Source organism: Lampris incognitus, chromosome 15 (assembly GCF_029633865.1).
Source record: "Lampris incognitus isolate fLamInc1 chromosome 15, fLamInc1.hap2, whole genome shotgun sequence".
NCBI lineage: Eukaryota > Metazoa > Chordata > Actinopteri > Lampriformes > Lampridae > Lampris > Lampris incognitus.
In genome coordinates this window covers 48,107,384-48,123,008 of record NC_079225.1, presented here as the reverse complement: position 1 = coordinate 48,123,008, position 15,625 = coordinate 48,107,384, and the positions used below count along the sequence as shown (strand labels likewise).

General features: G+C 49.6%; 1 protein-coding gene across 1 annotated transcript in view; it reads left to right on the top strand.

Annotated features, from left to right (window-relative positions):
* Positions 1 to 15,625, top strand: part of adgrg6 (adhesion G protein-coupled receptor G6) — a 180,657-nt gene that overhangs the window by 114,965 nt on the left and 50,067 nt on the right. Inside the window, exon 16 of the mRNA XM_056294246.1 lies at positions 3,827 to 3,954. Within this exon, the coding sequence (XP_056150221.1) occupies positions 3,827 to 3,954 (128 nt within the window). The remainder of the gene's footprint in view (positions 1 to 3,826; positions 3,955 to 15,625) is intronic.

Here is a 15,625-nt window from a genome sequence, read left to right as displayed (position 1 = left end):
CTACAAGTGAACATGGCGGTTGACGCTGGAGACCAAAGGTTATAAAAGTCAACAGTGGGTGAAGCGGTGACCTGAACCAAATACAGGTTGTATGTGGAGAGCTGCTGCATGACCCAGCATACTGTTCACCATGCAGCCGTGGGATCAACATGTGCAGCCATGAGCAATAGCTGGAGGGACGGTGGGGGGGGGGGTGACGTGAGAGGAATGTGGGAGGATGAAGACTCGGTAGGTCCTGGTGATATAGATAGATAAGTCAGAGTGCTGATGGGAGTTTTGCATGATGCCTGTTAGGAGGGGTTTGTGGTTTTCAGGGTGGGAGATGATGTGAAGTTGAATAAGGAAAAGAGATTCAATGCATTCTCATTCTGCGGCATCACATATTGACGCCGTTACCAAAGCGTTGACATATGGCGCGTGAGGTACCCTTCGGTGTCTGTGAAGAGATGTGGCAGTTCCAAAGTTTCCAGTGTAAGGCTTCCACCCTGATATATGAATAACATGAATGACACTAAGGTTTGGTAGTGGTGGTGTTGAGGGTGAGATGAGGTCGTAGTTAACCCGCTGCTTCTCATACAGACATGAAGGGGTACCTTTCACATCACATATTGCTGCACTCAACACAAGGTAAAGGGTTAATGCATCAGTTATCCATCCATCCACTATCCAAGCCGCTTATCCCAGTCGGTGTGGCAGGACCAAGCCGGAGGTAACACGGGGATTCGATCTGATGCAACGCTCAGAAGAGCTGAGTGGATAAAGTTTATTTCTGATGCAACGCTCAGAAGAGCCGAGTGGATAGAGTTTATTTCTGATCCAACGCTCTGAAGAGCCGAGTGGATAGAGTTTATTTCTGATCCAACGCTCAGAAGAGCCGAGTGGATAGAGTTTATTTCTGATGCAACGCTCAGAAGAGCCGAGTGGATAGAGTTTATTTCTGATCCAACGCTCAGAAGAGCCGAGTGGATAGAGTTTATTTCTGATCCAACGCTCAGAAGAGCCGAGTGGATAGAGTTTATTTCTGATTCAACGCTCAGAAGAGCCGAGTGGATAGAGTTTATTTCTGATCCAACGCTCAGAAGAGCCGAGTGGATAAAGTTTATTTCTGATCCAACGCTCAGAAGAGCCGAGTGGATAGAGTTTATTTCTGATCCAACGCTCAGAAGAGCCGAGTGGATAGAGTTTATTTCTGATCCAACGCTCAGAAGAGCCGAGTGGATAAAGTTTATTTCTGATCCAACGCTCAGAAGAGCCGAGTGGATAGGGTTTATTTCTGATGCAACGCTCAGAAGAGCCGAGTGGATAGAGTTTATTTCTGATGCAACGCTCAGAAGAGCCGAGTGGATAAAGTTTATTTCTGATCCAACGCTCAGAAGAGCCGAGTGGATAGAGTTTATTTCTGATGCAACGCTCAGAAGAGCCGAGTGGATAGAGTTTATTTCTGATCCAACGCTCAGAAGAGCCGAGTGGATAGAGTTTATTTCTGATGCAACGCTCAGAAGAGCCGAGTGGATAGAGTTTATTTCTGATCCAACGCTCAGAAGAGCCGAGTGGATAGAGTTTATTTCTGATCCAACGCTCAGAAGAGCCGAGTGGATAGAGTTTATTTCTGATCCAACGCTCAGAAGAGCCGAGTGGATAGAGTTTATTTCTGATCCAACGCTCAGAAGAGCCGAGTGGATAGAGTTTATTTCTGATCCAACGCTCAGAAGAGCCGAGTGGATAGAGTTTATTTCTGATGCAACGCTCAGAAGAGCCGAGTGGATAGAGTTTATTTCTGATGCAACGCTCAGAAGAGCCGAGTGGATAAAGTTTATTTCTGATCCAACGCTCAGAAGAGCCGAGTGGATAGAGTTTATTTCTGATCCAACGCTCAGAAGAGCCGAGTGGATAGAGTTTATTTCTGATCCAACGTTCAGAAGAGCCGAGTGGATAGAGTTTATTTCTGATCCAACGCTCAGAAGAGCCGAGTGGATAGAGTTTATTTCTGGTCCAACGCTCAGAAGAGCCGAGTGGATAAAGTTTATTTCTGATCCAACGCTCAGAAGAGCCGAGTGGATAGAGTTTATTTCTGATCCAACGCTCAGAAGAGCCGAGTGGATAGAGTTTATTTCTGATCCAACGCTCAGAAGAGCCGAGTGGATAGAGTTTATTTCTGATCCAACGCTCAGAAGAGCTGAGTGGATAGAGTTTATTTCTGATCCAACGCTCAGAAGAGCTGAGTGGATAGAGTTTATTTCTGATCCAACGCTCAGAAGAGCCGAGTGGATAGAGTTTATTTCTGATGCAACGCTCAGAAGAGCTGAGTGGATAGAGTTTATTTCTGATCCAACTCTCAGAAGAGCCGAGCGGATAGAGTTTATTTCTGATCCAACGCTCAGAAGAGCTGAGCGGATAGAGTTTATTTCTGATCCAACGCTCAGAAGAGCTGAGCGGATAGAGTTTATTTCTGATCCAACGCTCAGAAGAGCTGAGTGGATAGAGTTTATTTCTGATCCAACGCTCAGAAGAGCCGAGTGGATAGAGTTTATTTCTGATGCAACGCTCAGAAGAGCCGAGTGGATAGAGTTTATTTCTGATCCAACGTTCAGAAGAGCTGAGTGGATAGAGTTTATTTCTGATCCAACGCTCAGAAGAGCCGAGTGGATAGAGTTTATTTCTGGTCTAACGGTCCCGTTAAAGTTGGAAGTCATGGTTAGTGTGTGGTGGGTTCCGGCGGGTTTCAGTGTGGAGAGCCAGGGGAAGTGTCGGCCGCACCGCGGGTGCTTCATGTGGCCGGGCTGCCTGCACCATACCCGGACTCGCTTTGTCTCTTTGTGTCCTGATCAGTGGGGCTAACTTAACTTAACACGCCTCTGGAGGGCCTCCACCGGCCGGCTTCACCAGCATTCGGGTGGTCGGTTTCTCCAGTCTTCTTGTTGCAGTGAGCAGTGTGCCGAGTAGGCGGGGCTCTGGCGCCTGGTCCTCTCCGTTGCTCCGCTCGTCAGCTCTTGCGGCGGGGCTCAGCCGGACCGCTTGTCCCGGTTGTTCTTCCACGGCTCCCGCCGCGAGGTTCACCGCCCCTCCCCCGGTCCAAGAGCTCGGTGTGTGCCTCGCGGTGTTTCCCGGAAGACACTTTCTCAAAATCCTCGCATGCTGCAGCGCACACTTAAAAAAAGCAAGGGCCGAACTCCCGACCGGTGTTTACCGAACCCGGCCGCGTGGTCCGTCACCTACCCGTCCGTACACCCCACCACCAACGGGGTTGCGGTTTTCGGGTCTGCCCAGCCCTGTCCGGCGACATGAGGCTCCCTGGTTGGTCCTGCCGGTAGCGTGTGCTTGTCTCAGATTCAGCCATGCGAGTCTACGTCCAGTGGAACTGCGAATGGCTACAGACACAATGACTGACAGCAGTTATTCTTCACACTCAGAGAAGATCCTCCAGTATTGGTCAGCTCGGTGGAGTGGACTGAAGAGGTTCTGTTGACATCTCCTTCTCACCTGGGAATGACGTCACGGGGTGGGGCGTGGGGTGCAGCAGCTCATTTGCATCAAATTAGCATATGCTCAATCCGAGTAACCTGAACACGAGGTCAACAGAGGGGTATAGAAGCATGCTGGAACGCTTAACTTCAGTGGTATTTTCAGCAAAAATACTCAAAGACATGTTTTGGGGACCCCAAAGACTATAGCATGATCGGTCCCCTTTAACTATTTTTTAGTGAGGTTTAGAATCTGGTTCCCTTTGATGCATTTTGGCCCATTCCTTGTCAAAAATGTTGCCTCTCTTTCTTTCCTTTTCTCCATCTTTCCCACTCCCTTTGTCATTCTCTCCCTCTCTTTGCAGGACATATCGGGAGCCGCCATCCACATGAGTGAGGAGAACACAAGGATTCTGACCTTCATCTCCTACATTGGCTGTGGCATCTCTGCCATCTTCTCTGCTGCGACGCTGCTCACGTACATCGCCTTTGAGTGAGTCTGCTGTTTGGTACCGGGTTGACTGTTTCCTTATCGAACGTGGTGTTTCCTGGCAGCAGGACGTGTACCCACACATGCTGTTAAAGGACATGCGGTGCTTTCACAGCAGAATCAGCAACACACAGCTCAGCGTAAAGTCATTGTTTTCAATGGCAGACATAGCCGTGCTCTCCTCGACAAATGTGCGACACTAAGCGGCGTGCACCGCCTTGGGTTAGTGTGCAAGGATAAGCTTAAAGCAACAGTGTGTGATTTTTTGACTAATTAACATGTGGAGGGTGTACACAACAAATTGAGACCTCTGGTGATTCAATGTCCCACTTCATTCCACTGCCATCGCCTTAAATAGTGCCGGCAGTATTGTCACAATATCCGCAAACGACACATGATCTTTTATTCATTCACAGGCTTCCCACCTGCAGACACGGCCTATTGTGTCTGTAGGGATGCTGACCAAGCCGGAGGTAACACAGGGATTTGAACCGGCGATCCCCGAGTTGGTAGACAACAGAATAGACCATCACACCAACCCTGATGCCTGAACACGTGATTTTAAGATGTTTTTGTCAGGGCGTCCAGGTGGCGTGGTGGTCTTCGGGGGGGAGGGGGAACTGGGGGAATAGCGTGATCCTCCCACGTGCTACGTCCCCCTGGTGAAACTCCTCACTGTCAGGTGAAAACAAGCGGCTGGTGACTCCACATGTATGGGAGGAGGCATGTGGTAGTCTGCAGCCCTCCTCAGGTCAGCAGAGGGGGTGGTGCAGCGACCGGGACGGCTTGGAAGAGTGGGTTAATTGGCCAAGTGTAATTGGGGAGAAAAGGGGGGAGATGTTTCTGTCTTCGGTGACGGCTGGTTGGTGGTTGAGGTTGCAGCAAAGTGCATGGGGTCCATTGCTGAAGAAAAAATAAACTTAAATCCTGCGTTCATTTTTACCATGCCTCATAGCAAGCGTGATTTCCTGTACGCAAAGAAATGAGTATGTCACATTTGCCAAATTAATAGAAAAACTAGACAATGTCACTTTATTTGAACTTTAACCTCTAAATACGTTGACCTCTACGAAGTGTGCCCATAGCATTGCAGCATTGATAGTAGGAGGAAGTTAACTTACTGCTTCTTTCCTGTGCGGTCTTTGTGAGGCAATGGGGTCCGGCTTGTTCTTTACCTCATGTGAACCATGTGGCTTTATGACCGTGGTGTGAAAGCAGCATTAGTCTTCCTATCTACAGTCGTACCTGTAGCACAATATCCATCTACAGTCATACCTGTAGAACATTATCTATCAACCAGTCATACCTGTAGCACATTATCCATCTACAGTCATACCTGTAGAACACTATCTATCAACCAGTCATACCTGTAGAAAATTATCTATCCACCAGTCATACCTGTATCACATTATCTATATACCAGTCATACCTGTAGCACATTATCCATCTAGTCATACCTGTAGCACATTATCTATCTACCAGTCATACCTGTAGCACATTATCCATCTACAGTCATACCTGCAGCACATTATCTATCAACCAGTCATACCTGTAGAAAATTATCTATCCACCAGTCATACCTGTATCACATTATCTATATACCAGTCATACCTGTAGCACATTATCCATCTACAGTCATACCTGTAGCACATTATCTATCTACCAGTCATACCTGTAGCACATTATCCATCTACAGTCATACCTGCAGCACATTATCTATCAACCAGTCATACCTGTAGAAAATTATCTATCCACCAGTCATACCTGTAGCACATTATCTATATACCAGTCATACCTGTAGCACATTATCCATCTACAGTCATACCTGTAGCACATTATCTATCTACAGTCATACCTGTATCACTTTATCTATCTACGAGCCATACCTGTAGAACATTATCTATCCACCAGTCATACCTGTAGCACATTATCTACACTGCTCAAAAAAATAAAGGGAACACCTAAAAACACAATATAGACCTCGATGAATGAAATATTTCAGCTGAAAATTTTTATTTATTAGACAGAGGAATGTGTTTAGAGCAAAATAACCTAAGAATGATCAATGGAAATCAAAATCATTAGCTCATTAAGGTCTGGATTCAGAATCATACTCAAAATCAAAGTGGAAAATGAGAACATAGGCTGATCCAACTTCTGTGGAAATTCTTCAAGACGATTCAAAATGAGGCTCAGTAGTGTGTGTGGCCTCCACGTGCCTGTATGCACTCCCTACAACGTCTGGGCATGCTCCCGATGAGACGACGGATGGTCTCCTGAGGGATCTCCTCCCAGACCTGGATCAGGGCATCGGTCAACTCCTGGACAGTCTGTGGTGCGACATCGCGTTGGCGGATGGTACGAGACATGATGTCCCAGAGGTGCTCGATTGGATTCAGGTCTGGGGAATGTGCAGGCCGGTCCATAGCATCAATGCCCTCGACATACAGGAACTGCTGAAACACTCTGGCCACATGAGGACGAGCATTGTCATGCATGAGCAGGAACCCAGGGCCCACTGCACCAGCATATGGTCTGACAATGGGTCTGAGGATCTCATCCCGGTACCTAATGGCAGTCATGGTACCTCTGGCTAGCACGTAGAGGTCTGTGCGGCCCTCCAAGGATATGCCTCCCCAGACCATCACTGACCCACCGCCAAACCGGTCATGCTGGAGGATGTTGCAGGCAGCAGAACGTTCTCCACAGCGTCTCCAGACTCTCTCACGTCTGTCACATGTGTTCAGTGTGAACCTGCTCTCATCTGTGAAGAGCACAGGGCGCCAATGGCCAATCTGCCAACCAAGATGTTCTCTGGCAAAGGTCAATCGGGCTGCACGGTGTTGGGCTGTGAGCACAGGCCCCAATTGTGGACGTCGGGCCCTCATACCATCCTCATGCATTCTGTTTCTCACTGTTTGAGCAGAAACCTGCACATTAGTGGCCTGTTGAAGGTCGTTTTGTAGGGCTCTGGCAGTGCTCCTCCTGTTCCTCCTTGCACAAAGGACCAGATAGCGGTCCTGCTGCGGGGTTGTTGTCCTCCTGCGGCCCCCTCCACGTCTCCTGGTGTACTGGCCTGTCTCCTGGTACCTCCTCCATGCTCTGGACACTGTGCTGGGAGACACATCAAATCTTCTTGCCACAGCACGCATTGATGTGCCATCCTGGATGAGCTGCACTACCTGAGCAACTTCTGTAGGTTGCAGATACCGCCTCATGCCCCCTCTAGTGGTGAGGGCACTAGCAAAATGAAAAACTAACCAAAGATCGGCCAGAAAAGATGAGGACAGGCAAATGGTCTGTGGCCACCACCTGCAAATCCATTCCTGTTATAGGGGTTGTCTTGCAAATTGTCTAATTTCCACGGAAATTAGACAATTTACCAACAGGTGAAATTGATTCACAAATCAGTGTTGCTTCCTAACTGGACAGGTTGATATCTCAAAAGTGTGATTGACTTGGAGCTACATTGCATTGCTTATGTGTTCCCTTTATTTTTTTGAGCAGTGTATATACCAGTCATACCTGTATCACTTTATCTATCTACCAGTCATACCTGTAGAACACTATCTATCAACAGTCATACCTGTAGCACATTATCCATCTACAGTCATACCTGCAGCACATTATCTATCAACCAGTCATATCTGTAGCACATTATCCATCTTCAGTCATACCTGCAGCACATTATCTATCAACCAGTCATAACTGTAGCAAATTATCCATCTACAGTCATACCTGTAGAACATTATCTATCCCCCAGTCATACCTGTAGCACATTATCCATCTTCAGTCATACCTGCAGCACATTATCTATCAACCAGTCATAACTGTTGCAAATTATCCATCTACAGTCATACCTGTAGAACATTATCTATCCCCCAGTCATACCTGTAGCACATTATCCATCTACAGTCATACCTGTAGCACATCAATCTAACGGCTATACCCGTCGCACATTATCTATCTACCAGTTGTACCTGTAGAACATTATCTATCAACCAGTCATACCTGTAGCACATTATCCATCTACAGTCATACCTGTTGCACATTATCTATCTACCAGTCATACCTGTATCACATTATCTATCTACCAGTAGTACCTGTATCACATTATCTATCTACCATTCATACCTGTATCACATTGTCTATCTATCAGTCATAACTGTAGCACATTAGCTATCTACAGTCGTACCTGTAGCACATTATCTATCGACCAGTCATACCTGTAGCACCTTATCTATCTACCAGTCGTACCTGTAGCACATTATCTATCTACCAGTCATACCTGTAGTACATTATCTATCTACCAGTCCTACCTGTAGTACATTATCTATCTACCAGTCGTACCTGTAGCACATTAGCTATCTACAGTCATACCTGCAGCACATTATGTATCTACCAAGAGTAGCGGTAGCACAGTAACACAGCAGTCAACAGTTTCTTTACTCTTGCAGGACAGTGGAAACCACTTTGTGATCAACCACTTATACTAATTAAAAGTCCTGGACAGAATCTTACAGTTCCATGTATTAACTTTCTGCAAGGTAAACTTAATGTAGAAGTGCTGTTCATGTTGTAATCTTTTAGCTTGACTTGAGATCGCTCAGTGTTGTCTATTCTGATGGCTGCTGTACTGGTAAGTACACTGGTGGGAAGTGTTGGTGTTGCACAGGAAGTGTTGCATTTTACGTAACGCACTGTTACACCAGAGGCCTGGTGGACACTGATGCTAAATTGTCTGGTAATTTAAAACATTTCAGCTTTTGTTAATGTAGTTTATAAAGAACACAAATATTGTGGCAGGAATGAGGAAAAACACAGGAGACCAAGGCGAGTTTGATGTTTATTCCTCAACTCCAAAAACCAACTGCAGCAGGAACAACCCTGCACCGGCGAGCCCGGGAACGTAAACCACGCCCCCAGCTCACAGTCCTGCTGGGTGAGAGGCATAGCCCCTAGTGTCCGCCATACAGCCCCCCCCCCCCCCCCCGAACACCCAGAAGGGACTCCTGGAAAGAAAATTAGTGTCTCACTGGAGGCTTAAGCAGCCTGCCATAACGACTGCGCCGCCCCTCAGCCAAAACAGTAGGTGAAACACAGTCCAAAGCCGGCTGAGAAGCAGAACGCTGAACCCATGAAGACACTGCTGGGGTCCTGGAAGGAGGAGACCCCGACGGGGAACCTGGGCCGGAAACACAACTTCGCCTGCCACCCTGTGCGCCGGTTTAAGCCTATCAAGCGTGACATGCTCCCTACGCCCACCCATATCTAGCACAAAACCCTTAGGACCCGTCTCAAGAACCCGAAATGGGCCATCGTATGGGAGTTGGAGGGGCGAGCGGTGAGCATCATGCCGGACAAAAACAAAACGAGCCGACATGAGCTCCGCAGGCACGAACGACCGCGGAAAACAGTGGTGAACGGGGCCTGGAACCCGAGTGCTGTCGGACAAACAAGGATAAACGGCCGGACGGGGTCGAGGAGCGGAACTCCCAGGCAAACATTCCCCAGGGACGCGGAGCGGCTGACCGAGCACCAGCTCAGCGGGTGACGCGTCGAGGTCCTCCTTAGGAGTCGAACGCAACCCGAGCATAACCCAAGGTAAACGCTCCACCCAGTTACCATCCGAGAGCGCAGCGCTGCCTTGAGCAACCGGTGAAAACGTTCATACAAGCCGTTAGCCTGTGGGTGATACGCGGTAGTGCGGTGTACCTGCACACCCAAGGATCGCGCAAGTGCCGACCAGAGCTCTGACACGAACTGGGGGCCCCTGTCTGAGGTGATATCTGACGGAGTGCCGAAACGGGCGACCCAGGAGGAAAGAAACGCGCGTGCAACATCCGAGGATGTTGTGGAGGACAGAGGGACAGCCTCTGGCCACCTGGTGGTCCGATCTACCATTGTGAGCAGGTGCGTAAAACCCTGTGAAGAAGGTAGAGGGCCCACCAGGTCCACATGCACGTGGTCAAAACGTCTGGCTGGGATCGGAAACGGTTCGAGGGGCGATTTAGTGTGCTGGTGGACCTTAGCGCGCTGGCACGCTACACATGCAGCCGCCCACCCCTTGACGTCCTTGCGGAGGCCAGGCCAGACGAACTTGGAACCGACCAACTTCACCGGCGCCCGAACTCCAGGGTGCTAGAGGGAGTGAATCGAATCGAAAACTCGACGGCGCCAGTTCACCGGAACAATGGGGCGGGGACGGCCGGTGGAGACATCGCAGAGGAGGGCAGGACTGCCTCCCTGCATCACAGCGTCCTCTAGCTTGAGACCGGTACACATTGACCTAAGGGCAAGGACGTCCGGGTCACTGGGCTGGTCGGTAGCCATAGCGGAGAAATCCACACCGAGGTGCACAGAACACACAAGCACACGCGACAGACAATCAGCAACAGGGTTGGACTTCCCGGCCACATGCTGAATGTCCGTTGTTAACTCGGAGAATCGCCGCTAGGTGGCGCTGTTGACGAACAGACCACGGCTCAGTCACCTTAGACATGGCAAAAGTCAGCGGCCTATGATCCACATAAGCCGTGAATGGGCGACCCTCCAGCAGGAAGCGGAAATGCTGGGTTGCAAGGTGCAGTGCCAGCAACTCCCGGTCAAAAATGCTGTACTTGCGCTCGCTATCCCGCAGTTTGCGGCTAAAAAATGCGAGTGGCTGCCACGCATTCGCCACACGCTGTTCAACCACAGCCCCCATGGCTATGTCAGATGCATCGGTTGTTAAAGCTATGGACGCCGTGGGTGTAGGATGGGCGAGGAGGGCAGCGTTAGCCAGGGCGCACTTAGCTCCATCAAAGGCCTGGACCCGTTCGGGAGTCCAGTCGACAGGGTCGTTAGCCTTCTTAAGCCGCAGGGCTTCGTAAAGTGGCTGAAGGAGGTGGGCAGCGCGAGGGAGGAAACGGTTATAGAAATTCACCATGCCCAAGAATTCCTGCAATGCCTTAACAGAGACCGGGCGGGGAAATTCCGCCACCGCTTGCACCTTAGAAGGCAACGGGACCGCGCCTTGCGGCGAAATGCGGTGACCCAAGAAGTCAATCACCGGCAGTCCAAACTGACACTTGGCCGGGTTGACTATCAGGCCGTGTTCGTCCAGACGTCGGAAAACCTGTTTCAGGTGCGCCAGGTGCTCTTCAGCTGACGGACTGGCCACTAATATGTTGTCGAGATAAACGAACATGAAAGCAAGGTCATGCAACACCGAGTCCATCAGCCTCTGAAAGGTTTGCGCTGCCCCCTTCAAGCCAAAAGGCATGCGCATAAACTCAAAAAGCCCAAACGGGGTGATCACTGCGGTCTTGGGCACGTCCTCTGCGCGCACGGGAACCTGATGATAGCCGCGCACCAGGTCCACCTTAGAGAAAATAGTGGTACCTGCCAGGCGTATGGAAAAGTCCTGTATGTGTGGGATGGGATAGCGGTCATTGGCGGTGACGTTGTTCAGGCGGCGAAAATCGCCGCAAGGCCGCCACGACCCATCCGCCTTGGGCACCATGTGAAGCGGCGAGGCCCACGGGCTGTTGGAACGCCTCACTATACCCAGATGCTCCATGATGGTGAACTCCTCCTTGGCTGTAGCCAATTTTACTGCGTTGAGGCGCCACGTGCGCGCCAAAACTGCCGGTCCCAGAGTGGGAATGAAATGTTGTACCCCGTGTTTAGTAACCGCGGTGGAAAAGGCAGGTGTAGTCACCGATGGAAAATCTGCCAGCAAACGCTGAAAAACATCCCCTAATGCTAAAAAGTTAGCGTGTGTTAACGGCCCGGCTCCCCCTGTCTCGCACGGAACAGTGGCGAAAGACACAGCATCAATTAAACGGCGGTTTGCAACATCAACAAGCAGACCATTAGCACACAGAACATCCGCGCCGATAATAGGAACAGTAATGGCGGCCACTACAAAGTCCCACTCAAAATGGCGCCCGCGGAAGCAAACAGTCACCAACCTTGTGCCAAACGTCGCAATGGACGAACCGTTAGCTGCACTTAACTGTGGGCCGCCGCCTTCGGCCGACCTGTCTGTCTTAGCAGGAGGGAGTAGGCTCTTTTGCGAGCCTGAGTCCACCAGAAACCGTCTTCCTGACATCGTGTCCTTAATGAAGAGCAGATCACTACGTCCGCCAGCGCCCACAGCTGCTACTGAGCGCTGCCCTGGAGTTTCCCGCCGCCTCAAACGTGCACGGAGGACGCAGCGCCTCGCCTTGCCGCCGAACCGCTGGTGGAAGAAACAGAGGCCCCTCCAGCGCAGTCTCCGGGCAGTCACTTCAGCCACCACTGCCGGGTCCGCGTCCTCCGACGCCGGCTGCAGAGGCTCCGATGCCACACTCTGCACAGAGAACCGTCTGGTAGCCAGCAGGACCCGATCGGCCTCCTCAGCCAAACCTCGGCAGTCACCAGCGGTCAGACACGGGGAGTTAGCCAAAGCCGCGCGCACAGGAGACGGGAGCTGGCGCAGGAAAACGTGCGGGAAAAGGAACCCACCTTCGTCTGAGCCTAGCAGCGACAGCATATTGTCCATGAGATCCACAGCCGTCCCGTCGCCCAAACCGGATAGGGAAAGGATCCTATCTGCCCGCTCTGCGGTAGATAGGCTGTACCTCTGGAGCAGAAGATGTTTGAGGGCGATGTATTTACCGTGTTGCGGGGGGGGGGGGCGCAACAGCTGCATGGCCCAGCGTGTGGACTGCTGGTCCAACGCAGCGACGACCAGATAGTGTCTGGAGTCGTCCGCGGAGATTCCACGCAGGTGGAACAGCGCCTCGACATGCTGGAACCACGAGGCCGGGTCGCTCTGCCAGAACTCTGGGAGTTTCACAGCCGCGGCGAGAACAGCCGGCTGTGAGAGTTGGGGCGGCGTAGCCGAAGTGGATTCACACTCCTCTTCTGCTCCAAACATGTTCAATTCGGGGTCACCAATGTGGCAGGAATGAGGAAAAACACAGGAGACCAAGGCGAGTTTGATGTTTATTCCTCAACTCCAAAAACCAACTGCAGCAGGAACAACCCTGCACCGGCGAGCCCGGGAACGTAAACCACGCCCCCAGCTCACAGTCCTGCTGGGTGAGAGGCATAGCCCCTAGTGTCCGCCACAATATTAAAAAAAACAAAACAAACACAGTTATCACTGTACTGGTTTGCGATGCTCCACTGTGCATGCTTGTGTGTCATTTGTTATCGACGTCATCACAAATGTGACTGCGGTGGTGAATTCTGGTCAGGGTGTGGAAGACCAAAGAGGAGGTTTACGGATGTGGTGAGGGAGGACATGCAGGTGGCTGGTGGGACAGAGGAAGATGCAGAGGACAGGAAGAGATGGAAACGGATGATCTGCTGTGGTGACCCCTAACGGGAGCAGCTGAAAGTAGTAGTAGTAGTTTTGATCCTTATTTGTTGAGTACTTTCCCTACTGTTGAGTGTTTCTTTTAACCAAGTTATATATATATATATATAAAGCCTGTTTATTTCCCTTTTAAATGGGACCACATTTGTAAGGAACATGCATTTGTGGGATGAGCAGGAGAGTTGAGTACGTGGGTTGCGCCCATGAAAAATTTGCCAAATCTTCTCTGCCAACGCCAAACAGCTTATTTTGCTGCTGCTATTGACTCTTGTTTTGAGCTTCTGGTACCCCAGGTGCTGACAATCAGCTGCCTGATATAAGATTTATTGCCAAGAAGCATTGTTACAACAAAGAATAATCTACCAAACACAAATTTCCTTACTTTTTGTGCTAAGTTTATATATATATATATATATATATATATATATATATCAAGGTAACTCAGGAAATGTGTCACTGTAAGTGGTTTCTACCATAACAGCTCTTTGTTTGTATAGCAGCATTTTGTTCATGTATGTCTACATCGAGGCCGGTAGTCCAGATATTTTGGTACTTTGAAGTGCAAGCTTTAAATCCCAGGAGTGGCAGGGATAATGTTTAAATCCCAGGAATAGCAGGGATAATGTTTAGATCCCAGGAATGGCAGGGATCATGTTTAAATCCCAGGAATGGCAGGGATCATGTTTAAATCCCAGGAATGGCAGGGATAATGTTTAAATCCCTGGAGCAGCAGGGATAATGTTTAAATCCCAGGAGCGGCAGGGATAATGTTTAAATGCCAGGAGCGGCAGGGATAATGTTTAAATCCCAGGAGCGGCAGGGATAATGTTTAAATCCCAGGAGTGGCAGGGATAATGTTTAAATCCCAAGAGCGGCAGGGGTAATGTTTAAGGACAAACACATGCACCTCTCTATTTGAAATTTACTATTACACAAGAACTATTACTCACCAATTGTGAGCACTAACGCTTTGGGTAAGGATTGGGGTCCAGGTTCATTTCATTTTAGCAGTTGTACTCAGTGAACCCGGACACCACGTGTTTGAGCCCCTTCATTCTTGCAGCTCTTTAGATCAGTAAGCTGCAGAAGAAACAGATGCTGGAGCAGTTTCTTCTCACAGGCTCGCTTTGTGTGTTTGTTGTGGATGTGTTGTGGATGCAACAGCTGTATATAAACAGGACGACGCTTTGTGTAGACTGCTACATGCTGGTCCCTCAACTTCTTCAACACATACGTCAAACATCATTAATGCCACGACCATAAAACAATAGAAAACCAATATTTATCAGACTGTAAATCATGCGAAAGTGCTCCGGGACCTGAAGGGAAAACTAAGGAAATTTTTGGTGGGCACTTAAATTTCAGGAGTGTTGAAGTCAAAAGACGGAACAACTCAGAACAGTTATTGTTGGACTCCAACCTTGGTTATTTGTGTGTGTCTGAAACGTGGCTAACTCCAACAGCTCCATCAGGTGTTTTTAATATTCCAGGTTACAGCGTCTACAGACGAGACGGTAAACATGGCCAGGGTGGTGGTGTCATGATCTATGATGGAGAACACAATCAGTATGAACAAACTGATTTTCCCAGTGATGTTCTGAATGTGTTTGAGTTGCCATCACTCTCTCCCCTAAAATGTCCTCTAATGTCATTTGTACTGTATCGACCACCTGCTGAACAGGACGTGCTCTCTATCTGATGTTCTCAAAAAATGTACTGGCAAAGAAGTGCTCTTTTTTTTAATCTTCCCCCCTTTTTTCTCCCTAATTGTACTTGGCCAGTTACCCCACTCTTCCAAGCCATCCCGGTCGCTGCTCCACCCCCTCTGCTGATCCAGGGAGGGCTGCAGACTACCACGTCTCCTCTGATACATGTGGAGTCGCCAGCCACTTCTTTTCACCTGACAGCGAGGAGTTTCACCAGGGGGCCATAGCGTGTAGGAGGATCACGCTATTCTCCCCAGTTCCCCCTCCCCCCTGAAGAGGCGCCCCGACCAACCAGAGGAGGCGCTAGTGCAGCAACCAGGACACATACCCACATCCAGCTTCCCACCCGCAGACACAGCCAATTTTGTCTGTAGGGACGCCCGGCCGAGCCAGAGGTAACACGGGGATTTGAACCGGGATCCCCATGTCGGTGGCAGCGGAATAGACTGCTACGCCACCCGGATGCCCACAAAGAAGTGCTCTTAATGGACGATTTCAATCTTAACTCATTAGACAAAATACGCAGAAAGAAGTCAAAGGCCCGTGACACTGAGAGCAGGATAAGCAGTTTGGATGATGGATGGATGGAAGTCAAAAGCCATTGCCAGTAAGTTTCAGA